Source organism: Tachyglossus aculeatus, chromosome Y3 (assembly GCF_015852505.1).
Source record: "Tachyglossus aculeatus isolate mTacAcu1 chromosome Y3, mTacAcu1.pri, whole genome shotgun sequence".
Classification (NCBI taxonomy): Eukaryota; Metazoa; Chordata; class Mammalia; order Monotremata; family Tachyglossidae; genus Tachyglossus; species Tachyglossus aculeatus.
In genome coordinates this window covers 1,442,020-1,455,695 of record NC_052095.1, presented here as the reverse complement: position 1 = coordinate 1,455,695, position 13,676 = coordinate 1,442,020, and the positions used below count along the sequence as shown (strand labels likewise).

General features: G+C 48.5%; 1 protein-coding gene across 7 annotated transcripts in view; it reads right to left on the bottom strand.

The window, feature by feature from the left end:
* Positions 1–3,075: 3,075 nt before the first annotated feature.
* The window catches only part of PTCH1 (patched 1), a 141,487-nt gene continuing 130,886 nt past the window's right edge, over positions 3,076–13,676 (bottom strand). For 5 of the 7 annotated variants that reach the window (XM_038768137.1, XM_038768139.1, XM_038768140.1 and 2 more), the window contains 2 exons: positions 12,132–12,269; positions 3,076–5,262 (listed from right to left, as the gene is read on the bottom strand). In XM_038768137.1, coding sequence (XP_038624065.1) covers positions 4,999–5,262; positions 12,132–12,269 — 402 coding nt within the window. In that variant the 3' untranslated portion in view covers positions 3,076–4,998. The remainder of the gene's footprint in view (positions 5,263–12,131; positions 12,270–13,676) is intronic. The other 2 variants (XM_038768141.1, XM_038768143.1) reach the window with 2 other exon arrangements.

Below are 13,676 nucleotides of genomic sequence, written 5' to 3'. Positions count from 1 at the left end.
AAATAATAGGGATTACTAGCCAATATTATTATTGTTGGTATTACATTTAAAAAATGAATCAACAAAGCCATGCTTCTTTTTCAATCCCTAGGCATGTTTTTTTATCCCTATTATTAGTATTATTATTGAAAAATCATAGGGATTAATAGCCATTATAATTATTATTGTTATTACATTAAAAAATAAATCAACAAAGCCATGTTTCTTTTTCAATCCCTAGGCATGTTTTTAAATCCCTATTATTATTATCATTATTGAAAAATAATAGGGATTAATAGCCAATATTATTATTGTTGTTATTACATTTAAAAAATGAATCAACGAAGCCATGTTTCTTTTTCAATCCCTAGGCATGTTTTTTAATCCCTATTATTATTATTATTATTATTATTACTGAAAAATCATAGGGATTAATAGCCATTATTATTATTATTGTTATTACATTTAAAAAATAAATCAATAAAGCCATGTTTCTTTTTCAATACCTAGGCATGTTTTTATCCCTATTATTATTATTATTATTATTATTATTGAAAAATAATAGGGACTAATAGCCATTATTATTATTATTGTTATTACATTTAAAAAATGAATCAAGGTTTCCTTTTCAATCCCTAGGCATGTTTTTAAATTCCTATTATTATTATTATTATTATTATTATTATTGAAAAATAATAGGGATTAATAGCCATTATTATTATTGCTATTACATTTAAAAAATGAATCCAGGTTTCTTTTTCAATCCCTAGGCATGTTTTTAAATTCCTATTATTATTATTATTATTATTATTATTATTATTGAAAAATAATAGGGATTAATAGCCATTATTATTATTGCTATTACGTTTTAAAAATAAAACAATAAAGCCATGTTTTTTTTCAATCCCTAGGCATGTTTTTTCCATCCCTAATATCCCTATGATTTATTATTATCATTATTATTATTATTTATTATTATTAAAAATAACAGGGATTAATAGCCATCATTATTATTGCTATTACGTTTAAAAAATAAAACAATAAAGCCATATTTTTTTCAATCCCTAGGCATGTTTTTTCCATCCCTAATATCCCTATGATTTATTATTATTATTATTATTATTATTGTTATTGTTATTATTATTATCATTATTGAACTATAGTAGGGATTAATAGCCATAATAATTATTATCATTGTTATTACATTAAAAAAAAATCAACAAAGCCATGTTTTTTCAATCCCCAGGCAGGCTTTTTCCATCCCTAATAGCCCTAGTATTATTTTAATTATTATCATTGAAAACCAATGGGGATTAATTGACGACAGGCGTCGTCCAAACCATCAATATAAACTAATAATAATAATAATAATAATACTATTGGCATTTATTAAGCACTTACTAGGTGCCAAGCACTGTACTAAGCGCTGGGGCGGGGGGGGGGGAGGGATACAAGGTGATCAGTTGCTTCGTCGTCCATCTCCCCCTCCTAGACCATGAGCCCGTTGTCGGGAAGGGCCCGCCTCTAGATCATCATCAATCATATTTATTGAACGCTTACTGTGTGCAGAGCACTGTACTAAGCGCTTGGGAAGTACAAATTGGCAACATATAGAGACAGTCCCTACCCAACAGCGGGCTCACAGTCTAAAAGGGGGAGACAGAGAACTAAACCAAACGTACTAACAAAATAAAATAAATAGACTAGATAGGTACTGGTAAAATAAATGAATAAATAGAGTAATAAATATGTACAATTGTTGCAGATGTTGCCCACTTGGACTTCCCAAGTGCTTAGTCCAGAGCTCTGCACACGGGAGGCACTCAATAAATACGTTGGAATGAGTGAATTAGTACGGTGCTCTGCACACAGGACGCGCTCAATAAATACCATGGAATGAACGAATGGATCCGGTTGTCCCGCCTGGGGCTCACGCTCTCCATCCCCATTTTCCAGATGAGGAAACTGAGGCCTGGAGAAGCGAAGTGACTTGTCCAGAGTCGCCCAGCTGACGGGCGGCGGAGGGGGGATTCAAACCCATCCCACGCCAAAAAAAAAAAGAAACCCTTCCGACGCGGATGTCCGAGGAAGACACGCGAGCCAGTGAGTTATGATCCATTTTCTTTTTAATTTGTGTTAGACTTTCTATCGATCAGTGCGTGACCCCTAACAATCCCAGGGAGCCAGTCCGTCTGTTCCTTTCCCCGTCCCGTCCCTCCCTCGCACCCACCACCCCGCCCCAAGTGTCTACTACGCTTCGCCCCCAGCGTGATGGGGGCGTCGTGACATAGAGACTCTTTAAAAATAAACCTCGCTCCGAAGACTGGGGTGACGGCTGTGTACACTACAAAAATAAAATTCTCCATATAAATAAATTAGCTGGGGTCCCGCTGATGGGCCGGTCGTGTTTCGGTTTTTCCCGCCTTCGCACCTTCTGCGGAAAGCTATGGCAAGGCCGTGACGTCAGTGGCGTGGGATCAGTCCCGTTTAACATTATTCCCACCCCCTGTACAGATTAAAAACGCGATTCCCATCCCCTGTACAGATTAAAAACGTGATTCCCGACCCCTGTACAGATTAAAAACGCGATTCCCAACCCCTGTACAGATTAAAAACGCGATTCCCGACCCCTGTACAGATTAAAAACGCAATTCCCGACCCTTGTACAGACTAATAAATGCGATTCCCGACCCCTGTACAGATTAAAAACACGATTCCCGACCCCTGTACAGACTAATAAACGCAATTCCCAATCCCTGTACAGATTAAAAACGCGATTCCTGACCCTTGTACAGACTAATAAATGTGATTCCCAACCTCTGTACAGATTAAAAACGCGATTCCCAACCCCTGTACAGATTAAAAACGCTATTCCCGACCCCTGTACAGATTAAAAACGCTATTCCCACCCCCTTTGCAGATTAATAAACGTGATTCCCAACCCCTGTACAGATTAAAAACATGATTCCCTACCCCTGTACAGATTAAAAACGTGATTCCCGACCCTTGTACAGACTAATAAATGCGATTCCCGACCCCTGTACAGATTAAAAACACGATTCCCGACCCCTGTACAGACTAATAAACGCAATTCCCAATCCCTGTACAGATTAAAAACGCGATTCCTGACCCTTGTACAGACTAATAAATGTGATTCCCGACCTCTGTACAGATTAAAAACGCGATTCCCAACCCCTGTACAGATTAAAAACGCTATTCCCGACCCCTGTACAGATTAAAAACGCTATTCCCACCCCCTTTGCAGATTAATAAACGTGATTCCCAACCCCTGTACAGATTAAAAACATGATTCCCTACCCCTGTACAGATTAAAAACGTGATTCCCGACCCTTGTACAGACTAATAAATGCGATTCCCGACCCCTGTACAGATTAAAAACGCGATTCCCCACCCCTGTACAGGTTAAAAACGTGATTCCCGACCCCTGTGCAGATTAATAAATGCGATTCCCGACCCCTGTACTGATTAAAACCGCGATTCCCGACCCCTGTACAGATTAAAAACGCGATTCCAGACCACTGTACAGATTAAAAATGCGATTCCCGACCCTTGTACAGACTAATAAATGCGATTCCCGACCCCTGTACAGATTAAAAACATGATTCCCACCCCCTGTACAGATAAAAACGCGATTCCCACCCCATGTACGGTTAAAAACGCGATTCCCACCCTCTGTACAGATGAAAAACGCAATTCCCACCCCCTGTACAGATGAAAAACGCAATTCCCACCCCCGTGCAGATTCATAAACGCGATTCCCAAACCCAGTACAGATTAAAAACGCGATTCCCAACCCCTGTGCAGAGATTGAGGCCCATTTTCCAGCCTTCCGGTGGTCTGGAGTTGCCCGCCATGATGAGATGGGGGCGTCGCCAGGTGGGATGCCATCTTCCCGCCTTCATGTGGTTCCCAGTTACCTCATGGGCCACCGTTTTCCAGACTTCCAGTGGTCTGGAATTGCCCACCCATGGTGAGAAGGGGGTGTTGCCAGGTGGGACACCATCTTCCAGCCTTCTTGTGGTTCCGAGTTACCCGCCGTGGCGAGATGGGGGCATCGCCAAGCGGCACCATTTTCCAGACTTGCGGTGGTCTGGAGTTGTCCACCGCAGGGAGACAGGGGCCTTGCCAAGAAAGGTGCCATCTTCCAGCCTTCCAGTGGCCCGGAATTTACTCACCGCAGCGAGACGAGGGCATCGCCGAGGGACAACGTTTTCCGGCTTTCCGATGGTCTGGAGTTTGCTCACCGCCTTGAGAGGCAAGCATTGCCGAGGGGCACCGTTTTCCGGCCTTCTGCTTGTCCGGAATGGCCCACCCTGGAGAGACGGGGTCGTCGCCAGGAAAGGTGCCATCCTCCGGCCTTCCAATGGCCCGGAATTTACTCACTGCAGTGAGATGAGGGCATCGCCGAAGGACGCCATTTTCCGGCCTTCCGATTGTCTGGAGTTTGCTCACCAAAGCGAGACGAGGGCATCACCGAGGGGCCCTGTTTTCCGGCCTTCCACTCATCCGGAGTGGAGACGGGGCTGTCGCCAGGAAAGGTGCCATCCTCCGGCCTTCCAATGGCCTGGAATTTGCTCACTGCAGTGAGACGAGGGCATTGCCAAGGGATGCCGTTTTCCAGCCTTCCGATGGTCCGGAATTTGCTCACCGAAGCAAGACGAGGGCATCGCCGTTGGGGAATCGTTTTCCGGCCTTCCGCTCGTCCGGAGTGGCCCGCCCTGGAGAGACGGAGGCATCGCCAGGAAAGGACACCGTTTTCCGGCCTTCTGATGGTCTTGAGTTTGCTCACCAAAGCGAGACAAGGGCATCGCCGGGGAGCACCGTTTTCCAGCCTTCCACTCGTCCAGAGAGACGGGGGCCGTCACCAGGCAGGATGCCGTCTTCCAGCCTCCCGGTGGTCTGGAGTTGGCCGCCGTGGCGAGAGACGGGACGTGACCGGGGGCAGCGGAGGTGGGCCACGAGGCGCGGGCAGAGGGGTGGTCCCGGCTCCGTCGAGGCTCAGTCGCCTTCGCCGCCTTCTCCGGGCTGCCGGTCCGTGTGGTCTCCGTGGACGGGCACGTGGGGGTCCCAGACGGGGCCCTCGTAGGCCACGGTGACGGAGGCTGAGGCAGTGACCATGGCCAAGGGTGGGAGGGCCCGGGGCCACCCCGGGGAGACCCCTGCCGGCCTGGAGAAGGCGTCCCGCCGCGGTCGGCTCAGGGGAGGCCGGGGGGCCGCTCCGGCTGGATGCCCCGCCGGGATGGGGCCGGGCGGGCCGGACACCTGGGGCCGGAGCAGGAGGAGGAGGAGGAGAGGAGGAGGAGGAGAAGTGGAGGAGGCGAAAAAGTGGAGGAGGAAGAGGAGGGGAAGAAAAGGGAAGGAGAAGGAAGGGGCGAGTAGGAGATTAGAAGAGGAGGAAAAGGAGGAGAGGAGGAAGAAGAGGGGGAAGAGAAGGGAAGGAAGAGAAGAAGAAGAGAGGAGGAGGAGGAGAAGGCAGAGAAGAGGAGGAGGTGAAAAAGTGGAGGAGGAAGAGGAGGGGAAGGAGAAGAAGAGGAGGAGGAGGGGAAGAAAAGGGAAGGCGAAGGAAGGGGCGAGTAGGGGGATTAGAAGAGGAGGAAAAGGAAAAGCGGAGGAGGAAGAGGGGGAAGAGAAGGGAAGGAGGAGAAGAGGAGGAAGAGGAGGAAGAGAAGGCAGAGAAAAGGAGGAGGCGAAAAAGAGGAAGAGGAGGGGAAGGAGAAGAGGAGGAGGAGGAGGAGAAGAGGAGGAGGAGGGGAAGAAAAGGGAAGGAGAAGGAAGGGGCGAGTAGGGGGATTAGAAGAGGAGGGGGAAGAGAAGGGAAGGAAGAGAAGAGGAGGAAGAGGAGGAGGAGGCAGAGAAGAGGAGGAGGCGAAAAAGTGGAGGAGGAAGAGGAGGGGAAGGAGAAGAAGAGGAGGGGAGGGAGAAGAAGAGGAGGAGGAGAAGAGGAGGAGGAGGAGAAGAAGAGGAGGAGGAGGGGAAGAAAAGGGAAGGTGAAGGAAGGGGCGAGTAGGGGGATTAGAAGAGGAGGAAAAGGAGGAGAGGAGGAGGAAGAGAAGGGAAGGAGGAGAAGAAGAAGAAAAAGAGAGGAGGAGGAGGAAAAGTAGGAGGAGGAGAGGGCAGAGAAGAGGAGGCGGCGAAAAAGTGGAGGAGGAAGAGGTGGGGAAGGAGAAGAGGAGGAGGAGGAGAAGAAGAGGAGGAGGAGGGGAAGAAAAGGGAAGGAAAAGGAAGGGGCGAGTAGGGGGATTAGAAGAGGGGGAAGAGAAGGGAAGGAGGAGAAGAGCAGGAGAAGGAGAAGGCAGAGAAGAGGAGGCGAAAAAGTGGAGGAGGAAGAGGAGGGGAAGGAGAAGAAGAAGAGGAGGAGGGGAAGAAAAGGGAAGGTGAAGGAAGGGGCGAGTAGAGGGATTAGAAGAGGAGGAAAAGGAGTAGAATAGGGGGAAGAGAAGGGAAGGAGGAGAAGAAGCAGAAGAGAGGAGAAGGAGAAGGAAGGGGGGAGAAGGGGGATCAGAAGAGGAGGAAAAGGAGGATGAGGAGGAGGAGAATGAAGGGGCGAGTAGGGGCATTAGAAGAGGAGGAAAAGGGGGAGAAGAGGAGGAGGAAAGGAGGAAGAGGAGGAGGAAAAGAGGAGGAGAAGATGAGGAGGAGGAGAAGGCAGAGAAGAGGAGGAAAAGAAGAGGAGGAAGAGCAGGAGGAGGAGGAGAAGGCAGAGAAGAGGAGGAGAAGAAGAGGGGGAAGAGGAGGAGGAGGAGGAGAAGGCAGAGAAGAGGAGGAGGAAACGAAGAGGAGGAAGAGGAGGAGGAGGAGGAGAAGGCAGAGAAGAGGAGGAGAAGAGGAGAAGAAGTGAAGGAGGAAGAGGAGGAGAGGGAGGAGAAGTAGAAGAGGAGGAGAAGAAGTGAAGGAGGAAGAGGAGGAGGAGGAGAAGGAAGAGGAGGAGTAGGAGGAAAGGAGGAGGAGAAGAAGTGAAGGAGGAAGAGAAGGAGGAGGAGGAGAAGGAAAAGAAGGAAGAGGAGGAGTAGGAGGAAAAGAGGAGAAGGAAGAGGAGGAGAAGGAGGAAAAGAGGAGGAAGAGGAGGAGGAGGAAAAGAGGAGAAGGAAGAGGAGGAGGAGGAGGAAAAGGAGAAGGAGAGGAGGAGGAGAAGGAAAAGAGAAGAAGAGGAGGCGGAGAAGAGGAAGAAAAGGGAAGGAGAAGGAAGGGGCGAGTAGGGGGATTAGAAGAGGAGGAAAAGGAGGAGAAGAGAAGGAAGGGGTGAGGAGGAAAAGAAGAGGAGGAGGAAGAGCGGGAGGAGGAGAAGGAAGGAGAGAGGAGGGGGATTATGAGAAGGAAAAGGAGGAGGAGGAGAAGGGGAGGAAGAGGAGAAAGGAGGAGAGGAGGAAGAGAAGGGAAGGAGAAGGAAGGGGCGAGTAGGGGTATTAGAAGAGGAGGAAAAGGAAAAGGAGGAGAAGAGGAGAAGGAAAAGGAAGGGGATTAGAGGAGGAGGAGGAGAGGAGGAAAAGGAGAAGAGGAGGAGGAAGCGGGGGAGGAGAAGAGGAAGGGAAGGAAGAGAAGGAAGGCGAGAGGAGGGGGATTAGAAGAGGAGGAAAAGGAGGAGAAGGAGCAAGAGGAGAAGAGGAGGAAGAAGAGAAGAAGGGAGGAGGAGAAAGAGGAGGGGGAAGAGGAGGAGAAGGAGAAGAGGAAGAGAAGGGAAGGTGAAGGAAGGGGCGAGTAGGGGGATTAGAAGAGGAGGAAAAGGAGGAGAAGAGGAGGAGAAGGAAAAGGAAGGGGATTAGAAGAAAGGGAAAAGGAGAAGGAAGAGGAGAAAAGAAGGAGAAGGAAGGGGAGAGGAGAGGGATTAGAAGAGGAGGAAAAGGAGGAGAAGAGGCGGAGGAAGAGGAGAAGAAGGGAGGAAGAGAAAGAGGAGGGGGAGAAGAAGGAGAAGGAGAAGAGGAGGAAGAAGCAGAGAAGGAGAAGAAACGGGCGTGTAGGGGGGATTAGAAGAGGAGGAAAGGGAAAAGGAGGAGAAGAGGAGGAAGAGGTGGGAAGGGGGAGGAGAAGGAAAAGGAAGGGGATTAGAAGAGGAGGAAGAGGAAAAGGGGAGAGAAGGGGGATTAGAAGAGGAGGAAAAAGAGAAGGAGCAGGAGCGGGAAGAGAAAGAAGAGGAGAAGAGAAGGTGGAGGAGGAGGGGAAGAGGAAAATGAAGAGGAGGAAGAGGAGAAGAAGGAGACGGAGGAGGGGGAAGGGAGGAGGAGGAAAAGGAGAAGGAGAAGAAGTAAAGGGAGAAGAACAAGGAGAAGAAGAAGAAAGTGGTATTTGTTAATCACTACTATGTTCCAGGCACTGTACTAAGTGCTGGGGTGGAGACAAACATGTTGTCTCAGACTCGGTCCCTGTCCCCCGCGGGGCTCCCTGTCTCCATCCCCATTTTCCAGGTGAGGGAACTGAGGCCCAGAGAAGTGAAGCGACCCGCCCAAGGTCACCCGGCGGACAGGCGGCGGAGCCGGGATCGGAACCCACCACCTCAGACTCCCAGAAGCCTTGCGGCCTAGCGGAAAGAGCCCGGGGCCGGGCCTCAGGGGGCTTGGGTTCTAATCCGCAGTCTTCTAGACTGTGAGCCCACTGTTGGGTAGGGACTGTCTCTATATGTTGCCGACTTGGACTTCCCAAGCGCTTAGTACAGTGCTCTGCACACAGGAAGCGCTCAATAAATACGATTGATTAATTGATTGATTGCTTAGCACACAGTAAGTGCTTAAATACCCTCATTCCTTCTAAACTGTGAGCCCACTGTTGGGTAGGGACCGTCTCTAGATGTTGCCGACTTGTACTTCCCAAGCGCTTAGTACAGTGCTTGGCACACAGTAAGTGCTCAATAAATACGATTGATTGATTGATCCCCAGCTCCGCCACTTGCCTGCCGGGTGACCTTGGACGAGTGACTTGGTTTCTCCAGGTCCAATTCCCTCATGTGGAAAATCTTTAAATAATAATAATAATAATAATAATAATAATAATAATAATAATAATGGCATTTGTTAAGCGCTTACCAGCGCTTAGCACATAGTAAGCACTTAACAAATACTATTATTACTATTCATTCATTCATTCATTTCAACCATATTTATTGAGCACTTACTGTGTGCAGAGCACTGTACTAAGCGCTTGGGAAGTACAAGTTGGCAACTTATAGAGACAGTCCCTACCCAACAGTGGGCTCACAGTCTAGAAATAATATTATTATCATTACTCTGTGCAAAGCACTGTTCAATGCGCTGGGGAGGTTACAAGGTCATCAGGTTGTCCCCGGGGGCACTCACAGTCTTCATCCCCATTTTACAGATGAGGGAACTGAGGCACAGAGGAGTGGAGTGACTTCCTCTCCCCCTCCTCACACTCCCCATCCCCCCCCCCGCCTTACCTCCTTCCCCTCCCCACAGCACCTGTATATATGGGTATATGTTTGTAAAGATTTATTACTCTATTTATTTTATTTGTACATATTTCTTCTATTTATTTTATTTTATTAATATGTTTGGTTTTGTTCTCTTTCTCCCCCTTCTAGACCCTGAGCCCACTGTTGGGTCGGGACCGTCTCTAGATGTTGCCAACTTGGACTTCCCAAGCGTCTAGTCCAGTGCTCTGCACACAGGAAGCGCTCAATAAATACGAATGAATGAATGAATCCCCCCAGCCTTACCTCCTTCCCCTCCCCACAGCACCTGTATATATGTATATACGTTTGTACATATTTATTACTCTATTTATTTATTTTATTTGCACATATCTATTCTATTTGTTTTATTTTGTTAATACGTTTTGTTTTGTCGTCCGTCTCCCCCTTCTAGCCCGTGAGCCCGCTGTTGGGTCGGGACTGTCTCTAGATGTTGCCAACTTGGACTTCCCAAGCGCCTAGTACAGTGCTGTGCACACAGGAAGCGCTCAATAACTACGATTGAATGGATGAATGAATTGTCTCTCTATGTTGCCAACTTGAACTTCCCAAGCGCTTAGTACAGTGCTGTGCACACAGGAAGCGCTCAATAAATACGATTGAATGAATGAATCCCCCCGCCTTACCTCCTTCCCCTCCCCACAGCACCTGTATATATGTATATATGTTTGTGCATATTTATTACTCTATTTATTTATTTTATTTGTACACATTTATTCTATTTATTTTATTTTGTTAATACGTTTGGTTTTGTTCTCTGTCTCCCCCTTCTAGCCCATGAGCCCACTGTTGGGTCAGGACCGTCTCTCGATGTTGCCAACTTGGACTTCCCAAGCGCTTAGTACAGTGCTCTGCACACAGGAAGCGCTCAATAAATATGAATGAATGAATGAATCCCCCCCGCCTTACCTCCTTCCCCCCCCCACAGCACCTGTATATATGTATATATGTTTGTACAGATCTATTACTCTATTTATTTTATTTGTACATATTTATTCTATTTATTTTATTTTGTTAATACTTTTTGTTTTGTTGTCTGTCTCCCCCTTCTAGCCCGTGAGCCCGCTGTCGGGTCGGGACCGTCTCTATATGTTGCCAACTTGGACTTCCTAAGCGCTTAGTCCAGTGCTCTGCACACAGGAAGCGCTCAGTAAATACGATTGAATGGATGAATGAATCGTCTCTCTCTGTTGCCAACTTGGACTTCCCAAGCGCCTAGTCCAGTGCTGTGCACACAGGAAGCGCTCAATAAATACGATTGAATGAATGAATTAATGAATGAATGAATCCCCCCCGCCTTACCTCCTTCCCCTCCCCACAGCACCTGTATATATGTATATATGTTTGTACGGATTTATTACTCTATTTATTGATTTTATTTGTACCTATCTATTCTATTTGTTTTATTTTGTTAATATGTTTTGTTTTGTTCCCCGTCTCCCCCTTCTAGACCGTGAGCCCGCCGTCGGGTCGAGACCGCTTCTCGATGTTGCCATCTTGTACTTCCCAAGCGCTTAGTCCAGTGCTCTGCACACAGGAAGCACTCAATAAATACGAATGAATGAATGAATGAATCCCCCCCCGCCTTACCTCCTTCCCCTCCCCACAGCACCTGTATAATAATAATAATAATGATAGCATTTATTAAGCGCTTACTATGTGCAAAGCACTGTTCTAAGCGCTGGGGGGTTACAACAAAGTGATCAGGTTGTCCCATGGGAGGCTCACAGTCTTCATCCCCATTTTACAGATGAGGGAACTGAGGCCCAGAGAAGTGAAGTGACTTGCCCAAAGTCCCACAGCTGACAGTTGGCGGAGCCGGGATTTGAACCCATGACCTCTGACTCCAAAGCCCGGGCTCTGTATGTTTGTACGGATTTATTACTCTATTTATTTTATTTGTACATATTTATTCTATTTATTTTATTTTGTTAATACGTTTTGTTTTGTTCTCTGTCTCCCCCTTCTAGCCCATGAGCCCACCATCGGGTCGGGACCGTCTCTCGATGTTGCCAACTTGTCCTTCCCAAGTGCTTAGTACAGTGCTGTGCACACAGGAAGCGCTCAATAAATACGATTGAATGGATAATAATAATAATGACGGCATTTGTTAAGCGCTTACTATGTGCCAAGCACTGTTCTAAGCACTGTGGGGGGGATACAGTGTGATCAAGTTGTCCCTCGTGGGGCTCACAGTCAATCCCCATTTTTACAGATGAGGTAACTGAGGCTCAGAGAAATGAAGTGACTTGCCCAAGGTCACATAGCAGACTGGTGGTGGACCTGGGATTCGAACCCATGACCTCTGACTCCAAAGCCCGGGCTCTTTCCACTGAGCCACGCAGCTTCGTCTCTCTATGTTGCCAACTTGGACTTCCCAAGCGCCTAGTCCAGCGCTCAGCACACAGGAAGCGCTCAATCAGTACGACTGAACAAATGTTGCCAGTTTGTACTTCTCAAGCGCTTAGTACAGTGCTCTGCACACAGTAAGCGCTCAATAAATACGATTGATGATGATGATGATAGTAAGTGCTCAATAAATACGATTGATGACGATTGATGATGAACGAGGCGCCCAGTCGACACGATGGAAACGGGTGAGCCAGCGGCTGTGATGGACGGCATCATCGATCGTATTTATTTATTAAATATGATCATTTATTTATGATTTATTAAATAGGGCAGAGTTAGTGGACGCCCCCCAGGGTCTCACCGTGGGCCGGGGGGGCCGCAGCTCCTCACTGAGGCCCGACAGGGTGGTCTGAGACCCCGACTCCCAGTCCGACGAGTCCGAGTCCGGGGGGTCCGGGGACGGCGTGGGCAACCGCTCGCAGCCCTCTGGGGGGGACACCTGCCACGGGAAGATGATAAAAATAACAATAATCAATCAGTCAATCAATCAATCAATCAATCAATAATCCTAATAACAATAACAAAAATGGCATTTGTTAAGCGCTTACTACGCGCAGAGCACTGTTCTAAGCGCCGGAAGGTGATCAGGTTGGCCCCCCGGGGGCTTCATCCCAAGATGAGGGAACTGAGGCTCGGAGAAATGAAGTGACTTGCCCAAGGTCATCCAGCAGACAGGTGGGGGAGTGGGGATTCGAACCCACGACCTCTGACCCCAAAGCCCGGCCTCTTCCCGCTGGGCCGCGCTGCTTCTCTTCGGGTGATGGCGATGGCGTTTGTGAAGCGCTTACTGTGTGCCAAGCACTGTTCTAAGCGCTGGGGAGGTGACAAGAGGATCAGGTTGTCCCCCGGGGGGCTCACAATCTTCATCCCCATTTCACAGTTGAGGGAACTGATGCCCGGAGAAGGGAAGTGACTGGCCCAAAGTCACCCAGCTGGCCTTTTAGACTTTGAGCCCACTGTTGGGTAGGGACCGTCTCTGTATTTTGCTAACTTGAACTTCCCAAGCGCTCAGTACAGCGCTTTGCACACAGTAAGTGCTCAATAAATACGATTGATGATGATGAATTGGCAGAGCGGGATTCGAACCCACGACCTCGGACTCCAAAGCCCGGGCTGGTTTCCACTGAGCCACGGTTGCTTCTCTAGAAGTGACTTGCCCAAGGTCTCCCGGCAGACATGTGGGGAAGTCGGCATTCGAACCCACGACCTCTGACTCCAAAGCCCGGGCTGGTTTCCACTGACCCACGCTGCTTCTCTTGAAGTGACATGCCCAAGGTCACCCGGCAGACATGTGGGGGAGTCGGGATTCGAACCCACGACCTCTGACTCCAAAGCCCAGGCTCGTTTCCACTGAGCCACGGTTGCTTCTCTTGAAGTGACTTGCCCGAGGTCACCCGGCAGACATGTTGGGGAGTCGGGATTCGAACCCACACCCTCTGACACCCAAGCCCGGCCTCTTTCCGCTGAGCCACGCTGCTTCTCTGTAAATAATCAATCAATCAGTCAATCAATCAATCGTATTTATTGAGCGCTTACTGTGTGCAGAGCACTGTACTAAGCGCTTGGGAAATTCAAGTTGGCAACATATAGAGACAGTCCCTACCCAACAGTGGGCTCCGGCATAGAGAAGCAGCGGGGCTCAGTGGAAAGAGCCTGGGCTTGGGAGTCAGAGGTCCTGGGTTCGAATTCTGCTCCGCCAGTTGCCAGCTGTGTGACTTCAGGCGAGTCACTTCACTTCTCTGGGCCTCAGTTCCCTCATCTGTCAAATGGGGATGAAGACGGTGAGCCCCCGTGGGACAACCTGATCACCTTGTAACCTCCCCAGCGCTTAGAACAGCGCTTTGCA